Below are 13,502 nucleotides of genomic sequence, written 5' to 3'. Positions count from 1 at the left end.
TAATTTAGATAGATTATATTGAATGAATCTAAATAATAAACTTTTTGTCATAAATATAATGTATGGACTAATTACTCCAATTTAAAAGGATGAAAGATGGACAATAAGTCAACATCAGTAATGAAAAATAATACTAATAAAAATCATAAGAAAATGTGGCTGATAAACATGGCTAATTATGATAATTGAATTAATTTCAGATTTATTAAAATGTGAAAAAAATTGTGAAGAATCCACAAAAGCTTAAAAAGAACAAAAAAGTTGTTACAAATATAATTATTCAAAAATCGTCAAATATAATTACTCATTTGAATTTTTTTTGTCTTAATCATAAATCAATTTTTAAATCATTAAATATATTTCCTGTTTTATTTAAATAATTTTTAATTAATAACTATAAACATATTGAATATAAAAAACTATAATTAATTATATATAAATTCAAATTATAGTTTAAGTATATTATATATAAAATGAGCTTATACTTAGAAACAAATGTAATACTCACTCCATTTCTATTTATAAGATTTTATGACACATTTTAGAAAAATTAACAAATGTTATTATGTACGTATGTTTTATGATTATTTATTATTAAATTATTATTCATTTATTAATATATTTAATTTAACTTTTATTTTTCAAGAAAAAATTATAATACTAATATACATTATTAATATAATTTTTTTAATTGTTAGTGTATCACAACCACTATATTAATAATTATAATATCATAAATAATTATCCAAAACCTTTATATAGTATAGAGTCAAATTCGGTGACACATATAATAAACTTCCATCTTCAATCATTTTTAAAATAGAAATGAATTCAATTTAAATTTAATTCTTATTTTATATCTATCTAGATGGATGGGATAGATTTCACACATACGTCAACCATAATATATATATATATATATAACATTAGATTTAAGCATTTTCATGAAAACCTTATTACTATTATTTATTTTATAAAGTCACTTTATTTTCTGTCATGGTTTCGGAACCCGCCTTTAAAGAAGACTATGCCCTTATCCGCAATGATATGATAGGTTCTTCCATCCTTTTGTTTATAATCCTCCTCGTCCTCCTTCACACTTGCTTCTACCTCCGCCATTTTCGTCACCGCAGTCTACGTTCTACAAATTCTCTTACGGCTCCCACGTTTAGAGAACAACGTCTTGACACTTCCGTTCTCAAATCCCTTCCCATCTTCACTTACTCTTCCTCCGCCACCCGCTGTACTCTCCACGACTGTGCTATCTGTTTGTCGGAGTATACCGACGGCGATGAATGTCGAACGCTCCCAAACTGTAACCATGTTTTTCATTCCTACTGTATCGACGCGTGGTTTGCTTCTCACTCTAATTGCCCTCTCTGCCGAGGTTTGGTCCAACCGGTAACGGTTGAGTCTAAAATTGAACTGGGTTCTGTTTCGGGTTCAGAAGAACCGGGTGAGGGTAGTTTGTATTTACCTGAACCGATTGGGTGTCCGAGAAGGCCGTTTAGAGTAATTGTTGAGTTGTCACCCGAGGTTTATACCCGAGGATAATGTGTTTAGAGGATGGTTGAAGTGGCTTTGGTTATTGTTTGAGTTTCAGTTTTGGATTTTGTGTAATCTCATAAGATAATGAGATGGTTATTGACGCAAAAATATTCGTCACTTTGAAGAATTATATACGTGTTTATTTGATGTGTATTGAATTTTATGTCAAATCTCAACAAGTAAAACCACAAGTTATTATTTTAACTTTTCTGGTAGAGTCATTATTTATTTTGGATGTATTTACGGTAAAGTTTGATAAACACAAAATTGAACACCCATTACATATATCTCTGCGATTGTGATATTTTTTCAAGTTTTAGTTTTTTAATTTACCAACACAAACTATTTTATTTATACGGTGTCTATCAAGCAGAACTATTTTACCGTGGAGATAATTTAAATAATATTAAAAAACAATTTAATTGATATACATTGTTATTTTATAATTTTATATATAACTAAAATTATATTTAAATATTATACTATTTTATATATATTTTATAATATATTTTCACTATATAATCAATTATGTTCTTATGATATAAATAATCTATTATATTTTAATTATATACTATATTTTCTTTGCTTTTAATATAAGTTTTTAAAAAAAATTATATATTTTAAAAATATGATAATTATTATATAAAAAAGAAATTAGAAAATGTTTTATAAAATTATTATTCATTAATAAATTATTATATTATAAAATAATATACTATCTATACACTGCCATATTATGTTCAAGTGAAAATTATTCAACATATCTTAATATAAATTAAGAAAAGATACTATATTATTTAAAAAATATGTTTAGTAGTATATTATAGATATGGGGACAATTAAATTGTTACTGGGGACACTTGCCCACACTTTGGTATATCTACCTCCTTCTCTTGCATCTACACTAAAATGCCTATTAATATGTGTTCAAATAACATATCTTATATTTAATTTTCTCTCGCTTTAAAATTTAAAAAAGTCCGAAATGATTGGTGAAATTGTAAAATGAGCTCTTTATTAGATGTGTAATTCACTTAAAAATTAGAAGTTAGTTATAAGATGATTAAATAATTATAACTAATTTTATATGTGGTTATTACTAGCTTTATTTGAGGTTATTAATTAGTAGTATATAATACATGTTTGTAATCACAGCTCATATAGATCAATTGAAAAGAAACTCTCTCTCTTCACTCTAATTTCATATATCATCTTTATGTCAATTACTTGTGTATTTCATATATCATCTTTATGTCAATTACCTTCAATAGAAAATGGAAGCACAAGTTCAATCCAAACTTCCATCAATAGAAGTTGGTACTAGAGCACCGGTTCAATCCAAACTTCCATCAATAGAAAATGAAAGCACAAGTAATAATCAATTTCCTGCAAATTTACCTGTGTTTAAAAGGGGACATTATGATAGATGGTGCACACAAATGAATGTCATATTTAGATTTTAAGATGCTTGAAATCGTGAATGGTGGGTTCTCAATGTGGGAAGCCAATGTAACAGAAGCGTAAAAGACTGGTCATTGCAAATTGAGCAAAAAATATGGAAAATGCATGTTATTGATCCATCAATATGTGGATCCAAGCATCTTTAAGAAGATCATAGATTAAGAAACAACTAAGGGTGCATGGGATACACCTACGAATCAAGAAGATGTATGAAGGTGATGAGAAATTGAAGAAAGTGAGGTTGTAATCTTTGAAGAAACAATATGAGAATACATAGATGAATGATGATGAAGAAATTGCATAATTATTTTTAAGATGGGTGTTGTTGACCGATCAAATGAAATCTTGTGGAGAGAAGGTAACTGAATTGTAGGGGATTAATGGAATGTACATTCCATCTCCCAAAATGAATGAATGATCTTAACTTGGTAAAAGTCCTCCTTTGTCCAATTTGTGTTTGATTCATTCCCTTTCCCTCTTCATCTCATTCCCCTTCTCTATGCATTCATGTCTTGGACCTATGATATCTTAATATCCTAAGGCTAGTTGATTACAAAATCAACATAAGTATGGATGAGATTAGGTCCCCCACTTTGCATATTCTTTTTGTGTGTGGTATGTTTCATGAGCATAGTTCATCATACTATATCTCTAACATGCATTAACACCAAAATTCTATTGCCCGACCTCAAATAGTTGTGACTTCTATATAAGTCCAATTACGATTGCTTAACACAACGCTAAATTTTGACACAAAAGGCATATCATTCTAGTTAGTGAGATTGTAAGTCTCCCCTCTTTCATGGTATTATGTGGAAACTTGGCCTTTTTTCCTTCCTTTGAAAGATGTCTTGGTTTAAGGATCCACGCTTGTGATAAGTGGGTTGAGTGTTCTCCAAAGAATGACTTAAAACAAAAGCAAAGCAAAAGCAATACTAACTTCTAACTCATTAACAACTAACATTTAATTTCAAGTCATTTATTTTTAATGCAATTTAATTTTTGAGCTTTATTCATTTGTCATTATTCATACCATTCAAATTGTTTATGTTAATGTTATTTTCACTTTGTCCACTTGGACCATATTTGATGATATATTTTGTTTGTGTATATTGTGTTTGTTTGTGTGGTCCTTGACCATTAATGTACATAATAAGAATAAAAACCCAAAAAAAATATCTTGTGTGGACCGTTGGTTTGATCTGAGACAATTGGACTTAGAATTTAGGCAACACTCCCTATGCAAAGGACTTGACCAATGCCAATTTTCATGTAACCAAGTGCTTGAAATTTGAAACTCCATCTGATACATCATTGAAGATCCATCTGAGTTCATCTGCAACATGATCATGGTGAAGCTTTTATATTGAACCTGTGATTTGTGACATCTTGAAATTCATCTGCTACATGGGCAAACTTGAAGAAGATCATGGAGTTGCTAAGCTTGTATGTGGCTATCTTTTTTTGATGCCTTGCTCTTCAACTTGCTATTTGTATATTATTTGTTGCTTGATTCAAAAGTCCAAGGAAAATTTGGGTTTCTATATGACATTCTTATCTATTGGATTGCAGCCCATTGGTTAGATCTTTTCAACTCTCAACTTTTAAATTTTATGACATTCTTGTCTGTTTTTGTCTCTCAACTTTTCAACTCTCAACTCTCAACTTTCTATATGACATTCTTGTCTATTGGATTGCAGCCTGTTGGATTAGTCTCTTCATCTCCTCCCCACTTATTTAATTTCAAAATCTCTCCCTCCTTTTAAAAGTCTTGTTTGCTTGTGTTTGTTGATTTCTAAACTTTGACCATTTTTGCAAACTAGAAACTTTGGCCTTATGCCATTGAATTTTCAAACTCATTTTCTTAATCAAAGTTGTAAATGAACTTAACTATACTTGACTTAAAATTTCAAAAGGAAAAAAGAACTAACACTCATTCAAACCATTTTTAGGCCTTTGTGCCTTTCAAACTTAAATTGTTGTTAAAAGCAATGCACTCACTTTGAAATTGATATCACGAACTACGAGGTTTTGATCCCTTATTTTTATGTTGGTACGTAGGCACAAGTCCGAAGGTCTTGTCAAACACAAAAATATAATTAATGAATTATTTTCTCATCCCCACACTCTTTTTATTTGCAAACATCATTTGTACAAAAACACATATACACACAAGAAAGGGCTCCCTAGGAGTACCTAGGACACTTTGGGTGCTAACACCTTCCTTCTGTGTAACCAATCCCTTTACCTGTAATCTCTGGCGTTTTATTAATTTTGATTTGAAAACTTCTTATTCTTGGGTTTTGTTCATACTTTTCCCTTTTCCCTTGGAAATAATAAAAGCGCGCTACCGACTCTCGTTTAATTGATGTATAGATTATTCATAGCTTGATGATCATGAATTTACCGCCATAGCGTGCATTCTCTCACCCCGCTCCACGTGTGTTCTTGCGGTTTTTGACGAAGGTGAACTTCCCTCCTTTATTTAAATTTCAAATTTCTGATCGAAAACCGTTTTATAACCACTTCTCAAGGAACTGCTCCGAAATTTCAGCTATGAGCTTGATCTTTATCCAATCAACTAAGTCGGTCTACCTCCAGCTGGTCGAAACCAGCTATGCATATTTTTCAATTAGTAATTTGGGGTGGGCATCGAAAATTTGAGCTAACAGATTGCCCTCCAAAAATGTCATTTTCGACACACGAGAGAGAAAGACATTTTTTGAGACCTTACTTCGACGCCTCAATGACTGATATTGTGCCAGGTGTCTCAATGTTGGCAAAAACTTTTTATTTCCTCCACTTGTCTGGTGACGTCAGCGTCATCATTGCTTTTCCTACCTTCGTCTTTTCAACCCATAACAAAATCTTTTTTGCTTATCACGTTTCCTAGCTTCTAGGAAATCATGGGCTATAGCATTAATTGCCATTATCGCTACACTGCCCAAGGGATACATGTGTCCCATTAACTTGTCCACCATTAATGTTGATTTGAAACGTCTCCCTGCATGCCTATAAAACCCAATTACTTATCCATTTCAAAACATTCTCACATTCTCTGAATCTTCAAGCATTCAAACCCTCATTTCTCCCAATATCTTCTAACTGAAACCTAAATTTTGTCTCCAAACCTTAACAATGGACGCTTCAAACAAAGCTCTCAAGGCAACAGGAGTCTCTTTCAAAACCACCGCCAACAGGTCTAAAGTTTCGAAGAAGATCTCTGAACTTCCTCCATTTGCTACAAGGACGGATCCAGGAATATTAATATGTGGGGGCATATACATTTTAATAACATTTTTGTATGATAAAATTTATTTCAGATATTATTAAAAATATTCATTTTTATGTATGTGGTCAAATATTTATTTAATGTTTTATATATTATATTGTTAGATATTTGATTCTTCACAAAATTATTATTAAAAACATATTTTATTTATCATAATTTTTTAAACAAAATAAAAATTAATTTTAAAAAAATAAATAAATCATTTAATATAAAATATTTTTACTAATTGTTTTTTAAATGATTAAATTATGAGGAAGAATATTTTAAATGATACTTAAAAGTTAAAACAAATATTAACTTATTCAATATTATTAAATAAATAGTAAAACAAATGTAATAGAAGATATTTAAAATCAAGTGGGGGCAACAACCCCCATTTTACTGAATGTCCCTCCGTCCTTGATTTTCTACGCTATCCGCTCCATTTGCAGTTGGCAATCGTCAGTACCTACCAGAACCTCAGACAGAGGAGCAACGCAGAATTTATGCTTCTCAGGTACTCATTCATGTTTCTGTCTCTGATAAAACTCATGCCTTATCTGGACCTTAAGCGGAGTTAGACGCTGATACCCACAAACTTAGAGAGTTTTTTCCGTCTTACCATAAATGCAAACCCATAGGGCAATCTAGAAACCCTAGGACTTACTCTACCGAAAACACTCAGGCTGAGGACACTAAATTTAAGGTTTATGAACAATGGTTTTAGAGCCTTCTATGCCACCCTAACTTTTAAAGATCCCACTGATTACTCCAATTGGTTAAACAAGATAGAGAAACAAAAAGCTCAGGCTTGGAAAGATATAGGGATATATGACCTCATTATGTTGTCGAAATTGGATTTAGATTACAGTAACCCTATGTTAATTTCTTCGCTGTACTTCTGGGATAACACACATTATACCTTCCATCTTCCTTGCGGAATGATCACATCCACTCTCTTTGATATGGCTGCTATCTCAGGGCTGAACCCCCCCCCCCCCCCTCACTCTCTCTCTCTCTCTTTTATTTTCAATTTGTAAATTGTCGATTTTGCATTGATTGTTTGATCAATTTTGTTTGGATCATAATTTTGAATACATTTTGAAATTCATGTTGTTGTGTAGATCACAAACCATTTGGTTGTGATTGGATTTCTAGAGCAACAATACCATATAGAATTCCAAACATTATTGATGACACACTAAGTGTTTGACAAATTGTCTCACTTGTATTTTTTTGTGAATTATCATTGGAGATAGACTTATTTGTATTACTTTATATTCAACTAGTTATGATTTGTTATTGTTGATCGATTTATGAATCATTATCATACCGTTTCCTTTAATGCACATACCCGAACTTTTTGATAGCGGGTTCGGTTAGACGATTTTTTGATCCAGGATATTTGTAAGTTGCTTATGTGTTATAATGTTTTTAAAACAATTTTTTCTTCAAGTTTTTAACTCGGGATCTATTCATCCCCCTCTAGATCTAGGCCTATTATCTAACATAGTATACCGAGGAATCACAAAACTTCCAACAATCCAACCTTGAAATATTAATCAAGCATTTTACTGTAACATAAGCTCTCTCTAACCTGGAATCTATGATAGAGAGTTTGGTGGCGGTACAAACTTTCCACAATGAAAAATTTAGAAACAAAATATCCATACTGGTGAATCCCTTAGGTAACTAAACGCTATGGTCGAGTCCCTCGCGACTCATAGTAAGGCATTAGAGACCCAAATATCCCAGCTTGCACTCGTCCCTCTAGGACCCTTCCCTGAGGGACATGTGACTGTTGTAATAACCAAAAGTGAAAAACAAGTTGAAAATTCTAGGGAGAATGATTAAGAGGTTGAGGAGAATTCTGGTGAGAAAAAGGTAGAGATTGAGGAAAATCCACCGATATCGCCCCAAAAGGAGGTTGTCGAAGAGGTAGAAAAGGAACCACCTTATGTTACTCCTCCTCCCTATGAGTCACGATTCATTTCCTACAAATATTTGTGGAGGCTAAGGTAGGTTCCCAATCCAAAAGGTTTCTGGAAATATCGGAAAAGACTGAGGTCTTGTTTAAAAAGAGAAACTTAAAGGACAATGAAACTAGGGAAGTTATAAATGTTAAGAGGGGAATGAAATGATTAAAGCCAAACCTAAAAATATGGTACTTAGGATAGAACCATAACCACCCCCACAAGCTCAGAAGTATGAACCACCCCATAGGAAGAATAAAAATAAGGTTAGTGGTTATGAGAGATGGCTAGATAGGTGGTCATTTTTTAAGGAACCACCATGAGTGTTTGCACTCATAGACAACCAAGCTAAAACAGTGTTACCCAACGCTTCATGGGAGGAAATCCGTGTTTTTAACTGCTTATGCCTTTTATATTGTTTCACTTTGCAGGTATGACTAGTTCTAATAAAGAAAGGAAAACTCAAGAGAACTAGGCAAAAAGAGCAGAATTTCTACAATTCTCTTATCTTGCGCTTCCCACCTTCTTAGTGAGGTGTTTGTGAGTTTCTCTCTACCTCTCCCTACTTAAATTGGAAAATTGAGGCTAATGTTTGGTTTATGTTTGGGGGTATTTCCCTTCTTTTAAGTTTTATTTTCAGATTTTTTTTAATTTCATTTGTTTGTTGTATGTTTTGTGTTGTTAGGATAGTTTTAATTGAATAAATTGCATGTACCATTGTTGAATTTCCCAAAAATTGAACCGTTGAACTTTTTTATTATGAAAAACCTTGTGATTTTGAAAAATATTTGAGAAAGTATATATGATTAAAGTGAGGATTGCTAAGTTTAAGGGCCCATGGAAAGTCGATAAAATTGGTACTACCTGAACACCATTAGTTTCCTGAGTAGGTCACGACTTTAGCACATGTTTTGTATCATAGTGCTTAGATTCTGAGAAGAAACCATATAATATGTTGATAGACAGTCTGTCATACATTTGACTCACTTGTTATTGATGATCGACTGAGAAAGAAAAAAATATAAAAAAGATGAAAAATGGCGGTAAAAGGCAACTGCACCCTCTAAGTTGAACCATAATGGTCAATAATAAACACACAAAAGTGTGCAAAAAAAAATCTTCATCTACAAAAACAAAAACCTCCTCTTGATCGATCTCATACATGTGATTATTTTTATTATTCCAATTGCCTCAATTTAATTGTCTACTGAAAAAGAAGGGAAAATTGAAAATTTTGACAATATTTACATTTTTGTGTTCTTGCAATACTTTTTGTATTGGTAAGTATATGGGTACTTAGGTTTTAGTTGGTCAGAATGATAAACCAAGTATGATTATCAATGATTTCATCTTGTGAGCTTTTGAAGAGTGAAAATTGTGTGATCCTAATTTTTTTCTATGAAACACTTCAAGTTTAGGGGTATTTGATAAACGGTAAATGCATTATGTTTCTTCTTTGTTTTTTCTTCAATTTAATGTGTGTTTTCACCATCATATTTCATTTTTACACGGTTTGGTCTCCTTTGTTTGTTTTCATGTAATAAGAGGTCAATGGAACGAATCAGAACGAAAAAGGCCAAAGATCGCACAAAAAGGAGCATTTCCCATACAAATTTGCTAAGACCAACACTGTCAGGTTATGTCCCATGACATGCGCCATGTTAGCCCCTTTGATCCACCTTCATAAAAGCAACCAAAGGCTGATATGACTAGTCTGTGTTCCCTGACACGACCCGTGTCAGCATGGCATAAAGTTACTAATTCTTGTTTTTTAGAGAGTTTTTGTGACCTTTTGGCATCCACAACCCCCAAGCATTGATGATTAGTGGTTAGTGGTAGTTAAGCTCGAAATTAGTTCTAATTATGAGTGACTTATGAATTAGAATTAGTATAAATAGAGGCTTAGGCATTAAGCAAAAAAGGGAGACCTAATGGTGACAATTAGGGGATCCATCATTGGCTACTTTTCTCTTTATGTTAGCTTGAATTTGAGCTTTTATTCTTGTTTAATCTTATAGTCATTCAACACTTTGGTATTGTAATTCTTGCTTTTCTTTATTTTAAATTGATTTTCATTTTGTTTTGTTGCATTACTTATTTTATTTTAATTGCTTGTAATGTATTGTTATTATTTGATTGTTGTTCATCTCACCATGAGTGAGAAGATCTTTAGGGAATTGGGGTCATGAGAGTCCATATCATGAAAAACCCCATTGAATCATCCATTTGAAATTACGAGAATTAAAAGTTTGATTTATTTTAGAATTCAAACTCTTGACCAGGTTTATGTCAGTTGCGAAAACAAAGACAATATAGAAGTCGATTATGTATTGAAAGATAATGATTCGACTTCAGAAAGCATATTGCTAAAAGGTTGAGTTATATGGGCTACTAATAAGGCGAATCGATCTTAATTCAGAAACAATCAAGATACGTCGTTGCGTGACAAGGCTTAATGCTCTTGATTGAACCACTTAGTCACGCTCGAAACACATTTAGATTTTGCACACCATGAAAGTGGGTGTCTCAAAAAAATATATTTAAATTTGTATTATAATTAACTCAGAGATTATCATAATTCAAAAATAGATGATCATACTGGTGAGCCTAGCTGGATGATCATAACCCTTAGTCTTGCTTTTAATTATTTGTTAATTTTATATTTCACTTTTCACCAAACAAAACTCTTTTGCAACCGCTTTAGATAAACAAAGTTAGGATAAAATTTAGTAATAAAACATCTCTCTCTGGGATCAATCTTTTTACTACTTAAACAACCACGCACTTGCGGTTCACACACGTTCAACTTGTAAGATTAATACTCTAACGTCCAAGTAAGTTATAAATTTTAAGATGGCTGAAATGAAAATATGTGATTAGAAGTTTGTATCTTAAGTCTCGTATGCGTTGATTATATACATTGGATAATTTTGATTGGGCCTCGCTTGGTAAGGTTGGATTTCATTTGGTCTTTGGTCGGCCCAAAAATGTGTACATATGTCTTGCCTGATGTTTTATTAGCCAAGAAGTCTTTCAAAGTTGCGGCCGACATCTTGTTACCAAATCTGACCATAAGGAGAAGTGGGAAGGTCATGGAGCAATTACATAAGTAATGGGAATAAGCACAATAAATGACCTTTCTAATCATTGAGATGTTTCGCTGATTTTTCAAGCATGTGGATTTAGGATAGTAGGTTATGGTGTGGAACTTTTCTCTAGGGAATTCGAGTACAATTGTGTTCGCTTGTATTCCCATGGTGAAATCTGACCGTTGATTTTTAACTATCTGTTTTCATTTTGATCTGACTCGCTGCTCGCTCTCCTCTATATAAGGGTTTTTTAACTTTTAGGGAGAATGTTTTCACCACTCCTGAGAGTCAACTTCTCCTTTCTGAGTGATTTTATTCCTTCCAAGAGCCTTTTCTTGAGCGTTCATCTTCTTTGGAATCGAGTTCCCCTTCTTCTTTTAATTTCTAGCCTATTCACCAGATTCCATTTCTCTAGGTGTCATTCTTACCCTAAGTTTATTTCCTCGTACTTAGTCTTTATTTTTTCCATGGCTCACATAAATGACCACCCTTTAAATTTATCTAGTAATTCTACAAATAGTATTTATTTCCCTTTAGTTATAACATAAACATCTGTTAGCTCAAATTCCCACCACTCAGTTAAAAGTCACTCCATACATATTATTATAAATGTGTCATATAGTTCTGAGTTGGAGAAGTTCTATAATAGTTCTCTTGGTAAATAAGCTTTCCTTTATGAGACTTCCTATGACGCTCTCCTTTTTTATGACAATAGTGGAGGTGGTCGCACAATTAATTTGTGCGTGCTCTCTCCATAGCTATAGGGGATTTAGTTTTCCATGCTTTGACTCCCCTGGATATGTAAGTTGTTTCCTTGAATAAGGAAGATGCTAGAACTTTCGTTGGGACTTACCATACCATTTATGGTTGGGATCCAAGTGATTTTTACATTAAGGATCATCTTGCGCGTGGGACCCAACCTGATGGTGTCAATTGTCTCAGGCCATTAAACATCTTTCAGACTGACGAGATACCTCAAAGAAGTATTAAGCTTGTGGATCCGGTTGACGCGAGAAAGTATAGTTGGGTGGACTCTGAAATATTGGGAACCCCTCTACTTAATATAATATTACATCCATGAGGGAGGCTAATATAGAAATATGTCCTGCCTCTGATTGGTTGGTTCTCCCCTTGGGATCAAGAAAAAACATATGTAATAGCTTCAGGGACTGTTCTATTCATCTATATGAATTTTTGTTCCCTCGAATAAATTTAAGGCTTCCTTTGTCCGATTTTGAAGTGGAAGTGTTGAGGTTTTTAAAGGTTTCCCCCTCATAACATCATCTCAACACCTAGGATTTTATAAGGGTGTTCCAACTCTAGGCCAACTATTGATCTTCGAAGCCCTACTTCTAGCTATTCATCCATATTTTTGTTGTGGTACATACTTCTCAGAATAATATATAAGATCAAGGGCTCATCTCAATGCACCCTAAAGTTCTCTAGTTTAGCCCTTATGTTGATAGTTGGGATGATTTCAGGAGCTTCTTATTATTGGTAAAGCCTTATACTATGGGGGATCACTCCATGTTCTATGATATTCCTACCAAGCTTCATCTCCCCACCGACTTTCAAGGCTTTTCCCCTAGTCTATGCATATATATGTTTCAAAAGTATTGGGCTTGGGTCCATTTCAAACATGACCCTCATGAGTATGTTGTCCGTCTAAATTATCTTACTCCTAATGAGATTAAGATTAAGAAAGACCTTGAGAGTTTTTATGAGGGTCTTGGGTATGAGAAGGGTTTAGTGCTTCCAAGGTAAGCCTTCTATTGAGAGGAAGTGTTCATTTGACACCTGTGCTATTATGGGCACGACCAGTAGTCTAGAAAGGAAGGAGATTTTTGGTGAGGATAGAATCATACCCTTGTAGGCCTTTTTTAATGTGATATGTTTTATATTTACCATAAAATGAACTTCTTGAAGAAGGTTTTTAACATTACTAAAGAGTTGAAGGCAAAGGCTGCCATCACCATGTCTTAGGCTCGGGCCTATACTCTTCCTCCAGTTGATTCTAGCATCTCTACTATTAATAAAATCCTTCTGGTACCCTATGGTCGAGATCAACCTTATGCTAGGGTTTCTATGTAGTTGTGAAAGAACATGATTTTTCTCCTTTTTCCCATAACAAGAGGGGTCGGGATCAAGATCAAAATCCTT

At 33.1% G+C, this 13,502-nt stretch overlaps 1 protein-coding gene across 1 annotated transcript; it reads left to right on the top strand.

The window, feature by feature from the left end:
* The first annotated feature begins 996 nt into the window (after positions 1–996).
* LOC127129752 (RING-H2 finger protein ATL64-like) lies at positions 997–1,554 on the top strand. The gene has a single exon (XM_051058877.1). The coding sequence runs from the start codon at positions 997–999 to the stop codon at positions 1,552–1,554; it is 558 nt and encodes a 185-aa protein (XP_050914834.1).
* The last annotated feature ends 11,948 nt before the right edge of the window (positions 1,555–13,502 follow it).

Source organism: Lathyrus oleraceus, chromosome 3, assembly GCF_024323335.1.
Source record: "Lathyrus oleraceus cultivar Zhongwan6 chromosome 3, CAAS_Psat_ZW6_1.0, whole genome shotgun sequence".
NCBI classification, from domain to species: domain Eukaryota; kingdom Viridiplantae; phylum Streptophyta; class Magnoliopsida; order Fabales; family Fabaceae; genus Lathyrus; species Lathyrus oleraceus.
The sequence above is the reverse complement of the archived record's forward strand: the minus strand, read 5'-3'. Positions and strand labels throughout refer to the sequence as shown.

Coding starts and splice junctions, on each gene's coding strand:
- LOC127129752 (XM_051058877.1), top strand. CDS start 997: ATGGTTTCGGAACCCGCCTTTAAAGAAGACTATGCCCTTATCCGCAAT.